Genomic DNA, 13,011 nt, shown 5'->3' with positions numbered 1-13,011 from the left:
TCTCTCAAACTAATCACTAGAATCCAAGCCTGAATAGGAATTTTTTCTCCAGATAACAGAACTTGAATCCCAGCCCTAGACTTCTGACATTTGAAATCTTGCATTCTCACATGTGCAGATCCTGAAAAGCAGAGATTTCCCTCCCCATAACCCTTTAGAAAATACACTAATGCAAACACCCAATTTTCTTTTCACACTGCCTGGTGCTGTTTAATTACAATAAATACAAGCACTGTGTCTATACCAACTCAGATACACACTAATTTATATATATAAAAATAGCAAAGTACCTTCTCTGACAGTTTCAAGCACAGACAAGTTCCAACAAATCAGGGTTTCTCAGCTTGCAAGACCCAACGCAGATATGAATCAATACCATGTCACAGCACCCTTCAAGAAACAGCTCTCGTAACACGTGCCATCACACTGCTGTAACACACTCAAGTCACAACTGCTAATTTAGTCCTTTCTAGCATGCACACAAATACAGTAAAGCAGGTGTCAACAATACATATCTAATTGCTGAAAATACTTCCATTAAGAGGTAAAAACTACACACACACAAAAAAAAACCCCTTCACCTTTAACGAAATGTTAAGAAGCTTAACAGTGGTGGCTTTGTTGCTAATGAGGTTTCTGTGGCTCAAAAGATGTTTTGATGCTTTAGCACACATGCATTAGGTCCTGAAATTTTATGCTGCCTAAGCCAGATTTTCAAAGGATATGTATTTTAATTAGTAAAAACCAGTTAAATAAACCATAAATCACTATTATTGTACTATAAGGAAAACCTTTCATCTTAGAAAGAATCAGTGAATGCCTTCCACCTCTACTCTTCAAAACACTGAAAAACTACTAAAAACATTTCTAATACTCAATGACTGGAGATGTAGCACTCATTTATAACAATGCTGAATTACAAGAAAACATTAATGCTCACTTCATACAGGCACTGCTTTTCCCCCAGCAATATAAATCTGAAAAGAAATTAAGTTACTTTTTTAAAAATTAAAATCAGAGAGGTGAGATCAAGGCGGCAAAGGGGGGAAACCAGTAATTTAGCAGTATTTACCATGAATCAGCTAATTAACATTGTAACGTGTTAACACCTAATCAGAATCTACCAATCAAACAGAAGACTCAGCTTGAAGATCATACCTAATACCAAGTAACATTAACCTAGGATGCTTCTGTCTTCACTCATTTTTAATCATAAACATTTTCTTGGGATTCACACACAATATGAAGTTAAATATCCATCTGAAGACCTACCAGACAGGATGAAAAAAAAAAATGAATGTACCTCCCTCATGAAAGGCAGAGAAGTAGATCTATCATGGCATATATGTATGTGTGAAGCTTTCAAAACAAGTGCCAGCTACAGCATGCCCTTAAAAATATTACTTAGTTATTCTGAGCAAGAACTAAAGCACAAATATGTGCAGATTGCCCAGAGAGGCCGAGGGCACTGCAGCCCTTTCTCAACACCATTTGCTGCAGCATGTATTCCCAGTCACATGCCAGGACAGCAGTCACACAGCTGCACGGCTTTCCCATCCACACCGTGGCTGCATCCAGGCTTGACATTTGCACAGAAAATCCAAAACATCTGGATCTCAAGTACTGTTTTATATACAATGCTTTTAATTCCACTGTATTCCCAACCTGAGGTAATCGAACAGTGCAACAGCAGTGACCTAGATGCCTGAAGTAATGGGGATATGATGCAAGCCACTGCATCTGGGAGAGGACCAGTGCTGCACCTTCTCCGAGTGCCCGCCGTAGATCTGGAGACCTCTGGAGTCCCTGTCCACGGTTGGCGACCCTCAGGAGGGGCTGTAGAGCCACCTCGCAAACACCCACAGTCCCAGGAGCAATGACAGGCCCAAATGCAAGCGGTTATATCCAGGCCTGCACACTGAAGATGAAGAGATAGAGAGGGATCTCTTGTATGGGTTCAGAAGGGTCAATTCCAGCACGGGCTCCAGTGACAAAAGACGTTAACAAGAGCCGGTCCAGGGGTTTTATAGGGGTGCAACGAACCAATCAGGTTTGGGCAAAGGGGAGGGGACAGTACAAACGGACCAACCAGAGACAAGGTGGGAGGAAGCAGTGCAGGGGGACCAATGGGGTATCGAACACCAGAGAACTTTCTAGAACTTATAGATATTCAACAGCGTGATGCGTATTCAAGAGGTCATACACAAAATGGGGCGGGGAAATGATGAACCAATTGCAACTAAGTAGTTAACACAAGGGTCTGTGGGTACTCACCCTAACCATCAAGGGAGATATCAAACCCCTGAGCCGGCCCACCATGAGTTTAATGCTGCAGCTCAGCCCTGTGGTTCACCAACAACTCGGGCAGCAGCAGCCACCACCACAACAGGGATAAATAGGATTTCTTCCTGGGTGCATCAAGAGAAACAACCAAATAGAGCAACTCTCCACTTTCTAATGAAAGGATGGCTGCTCTGCCAGTCCTTATGAGATATACTTAGCTATATGTATTTTATATACAGGTCAAATGATACATCATGCAATGGAGACAGTAAAAATTGATGGTTATAAACAATGAGACTTCAAATGATAGCTGACTTAAATCAGGCAAGACTTAGGTAATTTCATCTAGAGAGTTAAGGAGTGGAAAAACTACTCTGACATCTAATATCTACTACTATTAAAAACATACCATATTTCTGGTTTCAACTTCTGACTATCAGATGCTATTACAAATCTACCAAAGAAAAGAGTTCTGAACTCTCTGCTATCATCTCTTTTTATGAACGGTACTCAAATCACTTCTTGAACACCTCTTCAACTGAATAAATTCAACTCTTTTCCTCACATGGGAGAACATATTTTTCAGATCCAAATTCATTCAATACTTCTTTTTTTTTCCTTTACAAGCTTCTTCATCTCTTGCAAGCTTGGTAACAACAGCTTAAAAAGTCAATTTATAAAATCACAGCCAAATTAAAGTGGAGCAGAACTGTTGAAATAGTAAACATTTTCAAAGCATCACTTCCAGAAATAAATTTTTGTACCTTACAGGTTTCATTTTATGTTTTATATTAACAATCTGCATCACAGTCAAATACAGAGTATGATTTAAATTTGTCCAGTCATTGAAATATTTTCTGAGGGAAGACTGAAGTAACGATCAGCAATCACTTTGTTTTCTTCCCATTCCACAAATGGCATTAGGTCAAAACAAAACTATGAGTTGACAGAGTTGAACATCAAAATACAACAAACAGGAAGTAGACAAGAAAAGTCTGAAAACACACAAAATTGAAGAAAATGTTCAAAAATGGCAGTGATACTAACTATACTTTTGCCTTCATCTTTCTGATGTTTTGGAATAGAAGTATTTTAATTCTAATAATTAATGTCACTAATTGCAACTCTCAGTGTAGGGGTTTAAGGCAAACCCAGAAAAATGCTATTTTTGAAAAAAAATTAATGCTTAGGATTGTCTTTGGATTGCTGAATACTGCCAACTGTACAGATAAATTCCAATACTCTAGGAAATATTCTCTTGCCTTGACAATGAGGCCACTGACTTTCTAACCTTATCACGTGGCGGCATGTCAAAAGATCCTTTGCCTTACTAAAGGCCCATCCTCCAATTTGGGCAAAACCTTCAGAAGTAATTCTCATCAGCTCTCCCATCTGCCCTCAGAGTTGCTCCTCTACATGTATCAAATAAGGCAAGAAAATATATGAGAAAATTTGTCACTAAAAATGCTCTTTTCATACAAAACAAGCAGTAGTTAAGTGACTTTAAGTCTGGAATTTTCTAGATTTGAATATCTGACATGAATATGCTTTTTATTTAGGCTTCTTACTTACAATTTCTTACTCCTTTATAAAGCCAGTCTGGGGAAAGAGAAATCACGTTATGCAGGATCACACCAGCATGTGTTTGAACACCTTGCTGTGCCACTTGCCATAGCAGAGGAAACAACAGTAGTAGTGGACTTTGTCTCACCCAACAGAAGAAGTCAACTAATTGGGTAATACAGATACTTGCTAAAATCAAATGATGACAATAGAGTCCTGAAACAGTTCAGCAAAAAGATGAACTTCTGCACTTTCATGCCCGGTACACACTTAAACATTTCTGCTCTGCACTAACAACAGATACCTGCTCCTAGCAACTTTGCCAAGCTGACTCCTTGTTTTAAGCCCATTAGCCTTTCCTGCTGATTTCCAGTCTCTACAATTCTGACTTTTCAATAATCTCCTTGTCCAGCACATATTACATTTCTTGACCCCCATACTCACATCTCACACATAGCTCTTATATTTCACCCTCCAACCATCTTCCCTTCTTCACCTAGACTTTGCATGCTGCCCCTTGTGGTATTTTCTCACCCTGAAGATTCCTCATCCAAATGCAGTGTTCTTTCTTTCCCCTCAGGGTTCCCTGTACAGCCAAGAAAAAAGCTGACACCCTCACACCCTGAACCCTCACCAGACCAGTTTCTCCTTACCTGTTTTTCCCTGCTCTACTGGTTTTCAGTCCAGTTCCCCTACTTTTTTCTTCCCAGACTTCAGGTGCCATCCACCTTCTCCCTACCTCTAGCTCCTGATTGCTTTGCTTTCAAAACCTACCAAATTTCCCCCCCTTCTCTGTCAAATTCCAGGGCCAACCCCATTTGATCTCATACTCGTTGTTCCAACCCACCTCTTCTACAAGGCCAGGGTTTTTCTCCTGTGCTCACATTATTCAGCTATTAGGCCTCAGAATTAAGATGCTAATGAGGACACAGGACAGAAAAACTCCCCAGTACCAGCAGTCCAAGTTGCAGGGAGTTACACACAGCTGCTAAAACCTAGGTCTTTACCAAGCCCACACTGATTTTTTAATTCCTCCCCAACTGGTCCAAATGGATGATTTCTCCATGCAAAAACACTCCTACACCTTACAAGTTTAAAATCCTCACTCCAACATGATTCAAATCTTTAAACCACCAAGACAACTCACATTAAGAAGCTGAAAGACACCCTCTTCCCTAGAGTTATTCCAAAAAACCAACACTGTATTTTAAGTGAAGTTTCCACATACAGCAAATCTAGCAAGACTCATGAGCTTGGAAAGTTTTTGCCAAACTCCAAGAGTTTTTTGTCTAAGCTCTAATCACTTGAAAACAGTCTTGTAACAAACAGCAACAGTAATAAGATCTCTGGTGCCACACAGATCATCAATATCAACCACAAACATAGTTGGTCTTTTATAAATTCATTTACAATCCCGTTATTGAACAGAATCTCAATGTAGCAAGTACTGTGCAAACACAAGATTAAAAGGCAGTTCCCTGCCTTGAAGAATTTATGATCTATTAAGATAAAAGATGACTACTACCACGAGATGAAAACATGCATTGAATGGCTCCCTTCTGAGATCCACAGGATCTGCTCGACAACCCTCCGCAATCTAGCCATTAAACACAATCCACACAGAGCAACACAGTATCTTCCTGAACCTAACAACTGATTTGATACTAAAGATAACATCCTTCTCAAATCTGCTCATTTTATCACTCTTGTACCTTTTTTCTCACCACAGAAAATCATAAGGTATCCACTTGAGTCCTTTTTCCCTTCTCAGTCTTTACTATTCTGACTTGTCTCCCTTACTCTCATCATCTTCTCTTTCCCAAACTTCAAAATCCTTTATAGAGCACTTCTCCAATTAGCATTTCTTTGTCTTTTTGGCTTCAATGGGAAAAACACTGGGGGAAGGGAGCAAAATTTGTTTTGTTTTGTGGTGGGATTTTTAATTGAATAATTATTTCAAATCAAATTCACTAACCAAACTATCCAAAAGGCTCCAAAATCTCAGGGGGAATCCTGAAAAGAAAAAAAACAAACTAATGAGTGCCAGCTAAATGGAAAGAGGAGCCTGTGGGGATGCTTAGAGACTACTACCCATAGGAAAGCTTAGAGGTGCTGATTCTCAGAGCCCTTGATCAAGTGCAGCACGGCCTGAGGTCTCATAGCTTTGTCCAGTTCCTCCTGGGTAGAAAAAAAATAACCCAAACACAGAAATGGGGGGCTGAACTCTGTCACTCTATGCCTAACTCATAATCCTGAGGTACATATGCCACAAGTAGGTTATTCTGCCCTCCACTTAAACCACTTCTTGCAAAAATACAGCTTCAATACCACTTCACTGCTGCTCTCACCTTTGTTTCCCAAACTTTCTCAGAAAACAACTACCCTGATCCTTTCCTACTTTGCTGCTGCCCATGGGAATCTGAATAGCTGCAACGAAACCCAAAAAGACTGGTCACTTTCCAACATGCAAAACCCAGACATCTCGCTAAAATAACAAGAGTGGTCTATTCTCAACCAGAGATTAACTCTGCAGCCACAGAACCAGCTCCTGCTACTTGAATTCTGTACAAACTACTGATAACATGCTTGTGAAAACATCTCTTTTCTACCTGCCCCAATGTAAATGTCTCAATCTCTGCTCTACAGCCTGTTCTTACCCAATGTGAAAAACAGATCCAAGTTTAAACCTTGGAGTGAAATATTTAGACAAAACTTCAAGCAACGTGTGGCATTTCAATTATTTCTTCCAAACACTGAGCCATAATTTTAGCAATACTATGTAAGTTGAACAGTAACTCAATTTTAACACTGTAGTAAATGGCTAAATCTTTTCTGTTATTTTCTGTATGGAAGATATTGCAGAAGACAAAACCGCATACTCTCTGATACTTAATGGAAAGGATGAGATGCAGGGAAGCAACAAACATCGGTTACCTTTACAACACGGTATTAAAAGGAACCTAACAACGTGTACATGCATTTCAATGTAGAAAAATATGTACTATCTAAAGCATATTAACAAATACTTAACATCTCAGCAAAAAAATACGTGTATGCATAAGTACATCCAAATAATGAGACAAAACATCTTGATCCGGTAGGTAAATATTTAGGCCATTTAAACAATTATGCATTGTCGTGCAAAACGACAGGAATCTCTCAAATTACTACAGTCTTTAACCCAGACTGTGCTTAAATGTTTCTGTGGCCTGCTTAACATTCCAGGCATACTTCTGGCAAGGTAGCTCTGGCTGAGATTCAAACTGTCCTTGTCCAACTTTCACTTACTATAAAAACATTTTTTAATATAGAAAAGCATACATAGAGACATATGTTTCTTATTTCGCAGACACCTAAAATACTGACACTTGTGTTCACTAACCCCGCGTGGAAATTTTTAGGCGACCACTTTGAAGCGAGGTCGTCTTTTACTGGGCAGCACCTCCAACAGAGCCCACGCTTCCACCAGATTTCAGCTACGACGCTTAAATATTGCTTATAACGTATTTCTGCTAAAAGCCGTAAGACCTGTCCGTATTTATTCACCCTAAATGAGAAGAAAAGGCCTAATTCGGTCTCCCCACGCACCACCGGGCCGTGCAGACGCTGCTTGGACACCACGCAGCTGCAGACTTTTGCTGCTAATTTGCAGCAGACCGCGTATTTGTCAAATTAAGTGCAGGAATTTCCCGGTTTGCTTACCTCCACGCAGCGTTATCTTTTATGAGGAGGTAATCTACCAAATTACTCCAGCATGCCTCCAGCCTGCTGCTGCCAATTAGTTCAGCCCGGCTAATAAATCAGGATGGCCAAGCCGCTCGGTTACAGCGAGGCTGCTCCGGTATGCGAGGAGTACAAACACAGGCAGTGTCACCGCTCCTGCCTCTCTATGTCCCCCCGCACTGAGACAACGCTTAGTCCGAGCACCCACCACAGGGAAGTGCGGGGGGGGGGGGGGGGGGAAGCTTCAGTTCTTTTTTTGTGGATCAGAGTTAACATTTAACACTGCCGACAAACCCACCAGCAGCACGGGTAGGGGCTCTATCCCCATGATGGGCCGCGGAGAGCCGGTGTGACAGAGCCCCCCCCCCCCCGGGGTGCCCCGCCGGCAGCGGCCCCGCCGCCCACACCCTGCCGGCGGCCGCGGACGAGGGAAGGAAAATGTCGCCGATGGGCCCGGCCCCGGGTGAACCGGGCTCGGGCCCTCTTTCCCCCCGGATCTCACTCGTACCTGTCCCGGGGATCTATCCACGAGGTCTGCCGGGTGTTGTGGTCGATGTAAAAGACTCGCCCGTCGAAGTCCCTCGCTTCCTCCCAGCCGGCGGGCAGCGGCAGCTCCGAGCTCTCCCGGCCCCGCTGCCCGCCCGCCGCCGGCCCGCCGCCCTGTCCCGCCGCCGCTTGCCGCCGCCGCCGCCCGCCGCTCAACCACGGCATGGCCGCTCCGCCGCCGGGCCGCCGCCGCCCTGCTCCGGCCGAAAGCCGCTCCCCGCCCGCCGCCGGGGCAGCTCCAGTCCCGCCCGGGCCGCGGCCGCCCGCCGCCTCCTCCTCCTCTTCCTCCTCCAGCACTAACAGGCGGCCCCGCAGGGAGCGGGACTCGGGCGGCTCCGGCTGCACCGCGCCGAGCTCATCCTCCCCCGCGCCAGCCCCGCTCCAAGCCGGGACTAGCCCCGCCGCGCTTCCTAACCCCGCCCGGGACCTGCCCCGCGCCGCCGCGGCTCCCAGCCCCCGATCCCGGCTCGAGTGCCCCCGCCCCGCCGCTCAGCAGCGCCCCGCCGCCGCCGCCTCCCGCCCGGCGCCTGCCCCGGCCATCTTCCCTCCCTCCGCCCCGCCCGGCTGTTCCCACGCCGGGGCCGCGGAGCCCTCCCGCCGCGGCCCGCTCGGTGGGGCACGAGGGAAGCAGCGGGGCCCGGCCCGGCCGCACCCCGCGCCGCGGGAGCCGGGCCCAGACCCAGACCCAGACACGTCGGCTCTGGGAGAGGGCGGCTGCCTTCCGCCCCGGGCCCGGGCCGGGGGAAGGAGGCTGAGGCCTCGCCGGGGCCCGTCCTGTCCTGCCTCGGGGCCTGTGCTCTGCTATGGCCCGTTGGGGACGGAGGGGGATGAAGGAAAAGGGGAGCCATGCCTGGGCCTCGCTGGGTCATCCATTTTCCGGTGCCCGCCAGAAGTGCCTCGGAGGTGCTGAGCAATCTCGATGTGCACAGGGACATGGGAAAGGGATGGGGGTCCACTGCAGAGGCTCAAAAGATATTGGAGGAGAGGTCCCAGAGACCACACGAGTCACGGAGATGGTGCTGAATCCATGGTTGGATAATGGAGGATGGAAAATTATACATCTGGTTTGCTTGACATCTCAACCTGGTCCCTTAACCCCGTTCTGTAGAGCAGAAAGCAGCTGTGTCTGATTTGATCCGAGCCCGCTGGAGCGCACAACACAGAGTTCTGGCTACCATCTAGAACTAAATTCCACAAAACTTTGTTAGAACAGGGTTAAAAGTTGGCATGTGGGACTCTGTGCCTTGGCAGGATGCTGCCTTTAGCAAACCTTTAAAAATCTGGACATAGAGAGTTAAGGTAATGCAGGCTAAGCTTCTGGAAACTAGGAAAGGGGTTAACAATATATTCTCAAACAACCTTAACTCAGCCCCTTGAAACTGGCAATACCCTGCCAGGGATTATATTGCAATTCCAATTACGTTTCACTTGCATTCACCGTTTTAAGTTAAATCTCTACGAACATTAATTGCTGCAGTGTGGTTATAAGTGCAGGAAATTAGAGGACTTTTGCTCCTGAGTTCTTCGGTCTTTCTCTCCCACCCTACCCCACTTCTCCACAAAACACTGGTTATCCAAGAGCAGTGCATCAGAGAAGCAGCACAGATAATAGAATAGATCTGACTTTCTACTTATGTTTTGTAGGTTATTTCAACGGTAGTAGACTGTAGTTTTCTTACCAGGGTTACTGTCAGATGTGAGGTGCAATAGAGTAGTAAGTGGGTCTAGTGATGAATGCAAAGCAATGTAGGAAGCTCTGAGGGCAAAGGTGAAGTAGATTAAAAATGTGGTAATGGTGTAAAATTTAGCAAATGCAAGGCAATAGATGTGATCTTCAAAAGCAGAACAGCTTATGTTTGGATCAGCTCATCTCAACAGTTTGCTTCAGCAAACACTTGTCAGGCTGTCTCATGTGGTCCCAAGAGCTCAGAAGTATCTCCAGGAGCAAGGTGCTGTTTCTGTGCTACAGATGTTTTTGAAGAGTATTTCAAAGCAGGCAGAGTTAAGGCACAGTACAAACTATTTTTTGGTGGTTGCAGCTTCTATTTTTTTAAGTATGTCTCCCAGATTTTCAGAAGTTCTGTTTAGAAGAGGTAGGCATTCTAAATAGCCCATGTCTATATTAACCTTTTGGGACATTGGATTTTTTTTGTTTCAGAAAAAGCTCAAACAGCTGTCCACTGTGCACCACAGTTTGACTTTCCCTTCATTGCTTTGAATGCCTTTGCAGCAATTACCTTAGCACAGTAGCTGCACAGCTCAGCACCATTCCAAGACACTGGACTAGTTCATAGTACCTGGAAGCAGTACAGCCAGGTTGCTATAATAGTCCACCAAGACTAATGAGCCCTGCTGAGGATATGTGCAGCACTGCCCTCCAACATGGGCTGGTTCTTCCTCATCACTCCCCAGAGTCCCAAAAGAGGATCAAGCTTCAGTGAAAAACCTGTAGATGGAAGTTGCAGAAACAGTGTGGGACTGAGCATGGAAGCAGCAAAAAAGGAGTCAGGGAGCTCAACAGCAGTGAGCAAGAGGGAAACTGGCAGGATTGAGTGTGGAACATTTCCTTCAGGTCATAGCCCTTCAACTAAATTCTTGTCTTTACTTTGGCAAATTGCTACAGGTTAGAGCCAGAAAAGGACTTGGCTGGGCTGCGGTTTCTCAGGCAGAATTATGATGCACATGTTCCATGTAAAACATGATCTGTATATCCAGTGTGTCCTGGATCTCATGGATTCATTGTAAAAGCTGTTGAAGATGCATATGCTACTATGTAAAGCACACGTCCATGATTTTCAGATACATTGTAGCTGTTTCTGCAACTGACAGGTTGCATCTTCCTAAACCTTGAGCAAGATTCCTCCTGGGCAGAGTTTTCAGGCTAAATATGAGAACACGTCCTAAAAAAACCTTAGATTTAAAATTATCCTAGACTTCAGGTCTAACTTTTAGGCTGTCTGTATCTAGAAAAATCATTAGCTTCAGATAGGAACTGAAGTTTCTTAAACACTCATGAATAAAAGTGTTGAAAAACCTGATTCTAAGAGTCCAGCCAACTGTGCACAGGGCTGCCTACGGGAACCAGTAGGATATGATAGGGCTAGCACTTGCCTCACCAGAACTGAAACTCCCACTGTCTGCAGCACAGCCATGCCAAGATGCTAGGCAGGAACTCAATTATTTTCCAGGCCAGAACAGCACCCTTCCTCGGATGTTACCTCATCCTTCTGCCCGTTCCTTGTGAGGAAATGAACAAGCATTCAGGAGCCAAGGATTATTTTTGAGCAACATTAAAAGTCAAGAAGAGAAGAACCTGAAAAGGTCACTGTAGTTTTCATGCCAAAGTACTAATTTGTAATGCATTTTGTCCTGTCCAATGAAACCCTCCCAGGCCTGCATGGCTGCTCCCTCCCTTTTATTTTCCTACCTCTTTAATGTCTGTCCTATGTCCAGAGGGTAAAAGGAAAAAGAGGGACAGAGAACCTGGTGCAACATAGCATATCTTTGATTTGGGTTGCAGAAAGAAACACTCTGCCACGGAACAATGACCTGCATAGTATGGAACATGTAAAATTTTGATTTAAAACAGATAGAACTCCACCACAGGAAATTAAATGCTTGCTGGAAATATTTTAATCAATCTGCATAAATGACAATAAATCGTATTTCCTATAAAGCGATAGCTACATAAATTTACATCAGTCCCTTGTCTCACTTATATCTTCTCCATGTATACATAATACACATCTCAGTTCTCATGTATTTCACACACCTTCATTCCACACCTGTTCTCCTTTCCTTCCACTTTTTTCCACCCACAAACATTGCTCACATATTCACTCATTCCTTAGGCACACCTATACCCATTAACTCAAAATTACATAAGAAGCTTTTCTTCATGTGCCCTTCCTTGCCATCTTCAGTGTTTGTAATCACGGGTTCTACCTACACATCTCTGTTATACATGCTCTTATATGCATGTCTTGATTGATATGACAACATTTTCCACAGAAAATGTAAGTAACATTTCCCACTGTAGGTTGTAGATAACAAGTTCTTGGTTTTTGCTGTCTACAGCAAAAGTCATTAATTCTGAATAAAAATCACAACCTCATTTTGGCAGTCCACATCTTTCTCACAATTACTGGAAAATGGCAGCTCATCAGAACTGATCTCATTGTGTATAACAACAACTCGATCCCCATCTTCTAATTGTGAACACTTATTTGCAATTTATTTCCTATTTCCCAGATATTCCAACCTCTGTAGGACCTTTGTACTGTCTTGACACCTAACTAAAAATTGTCACTTCTCTCTGATCACAGATGTCATCTGAAACAGCAGAGCAAAGTCTCCATTATCATTGTCCTTATGGCCATCTATCACACTCATCTTGCAAGCTGGGGCTTGCTGCTCTTCCCATATCCAACAGAATAAAATCATAAGAGACAGGGACATAATTTCTCATTAGCTGTGTTCCTTTGGGTCATTTCTGTTCCCCACACATTCACATGTATGCAAAAATATAAATATAAATATAAATATAAATGCAAAGATAGATTAAAGATAGAGAGGACATAGAAATATGTACACACATACACATGTACACAAATACACAGAAAGATATGTTGTAAGGCCCATCTCCAGAGCAAACAAATCTGCACACTATGCCAATCTATTAGCTGGTTGAGTGGCTTCACTGCTGAGAAGTCTATCTCAGGTGAAGGCTCTCCTTGGGCTGCCTTACAGAGATTTAAGCATCCTCCAGCATGGTGGAAACCATAGTGGCTGCCCTGCTTTTGCAGCCTCGAGCTGCTGTGGCGTCTGAAGTTCTTTCAGAAGGTTGCTGGGCAAAGCAGAGGTTTGATACTTGGGTTTAAGTATGTGGAACGAGGT

The 13,011-nt window shown here is 44.1% G+C and overlaps 1 protein-coding gene across 3 annotated transcripts in view; it reads right to left on the bottom strand.

The window, feature by feature from the left end:
* The window catches only part of WWC3 (WWC family member 3), a 100,625-nt gene extending 92,229 nt beyond the window's left edge, over positions 1 to 8,396 (bottom strand). For 2 of the 3 annotated variants that reach the window (XM_082277692.1, XM_082277693.1), the window contains exon 1: positions 8,078 to 8,381. In XM_082277692.1, coding sequence (XP_082133818.1) covers positions 8,078 to 8,280 — 203 coding nt within the window. In that variant the 5' untranslated portion in view covers positions 8,281 to 8,381. Of the gene's footprint in view, positions 1 to 8,077 lie in introns of all 3 variants that reach the window. The other variant, XM_082277694.1, reaches the window with a different exon arrangement.
* Positions 8,397 to 13,011: the final 4,615 nt, after the last annotated feature.

The sequence above is a fragment of the Coloeus monedula genome (genome assembly GCF_965178545.1).
Source record: "Coloeus monedula genome assembly, chromosome: 3".
In the NCBI taxonomy this organism is placed as follows: Eukaryota; Metazoa; Chordata; class Aves; order Passeriformes; family Corvidae; genus Coloeus; species Coloeus monedula.
The sequence above is the reverse complement of the archived record's forward strand: the minus strand, read 5'-3'. Positions and strand labels throughout refer to the sequence as shown.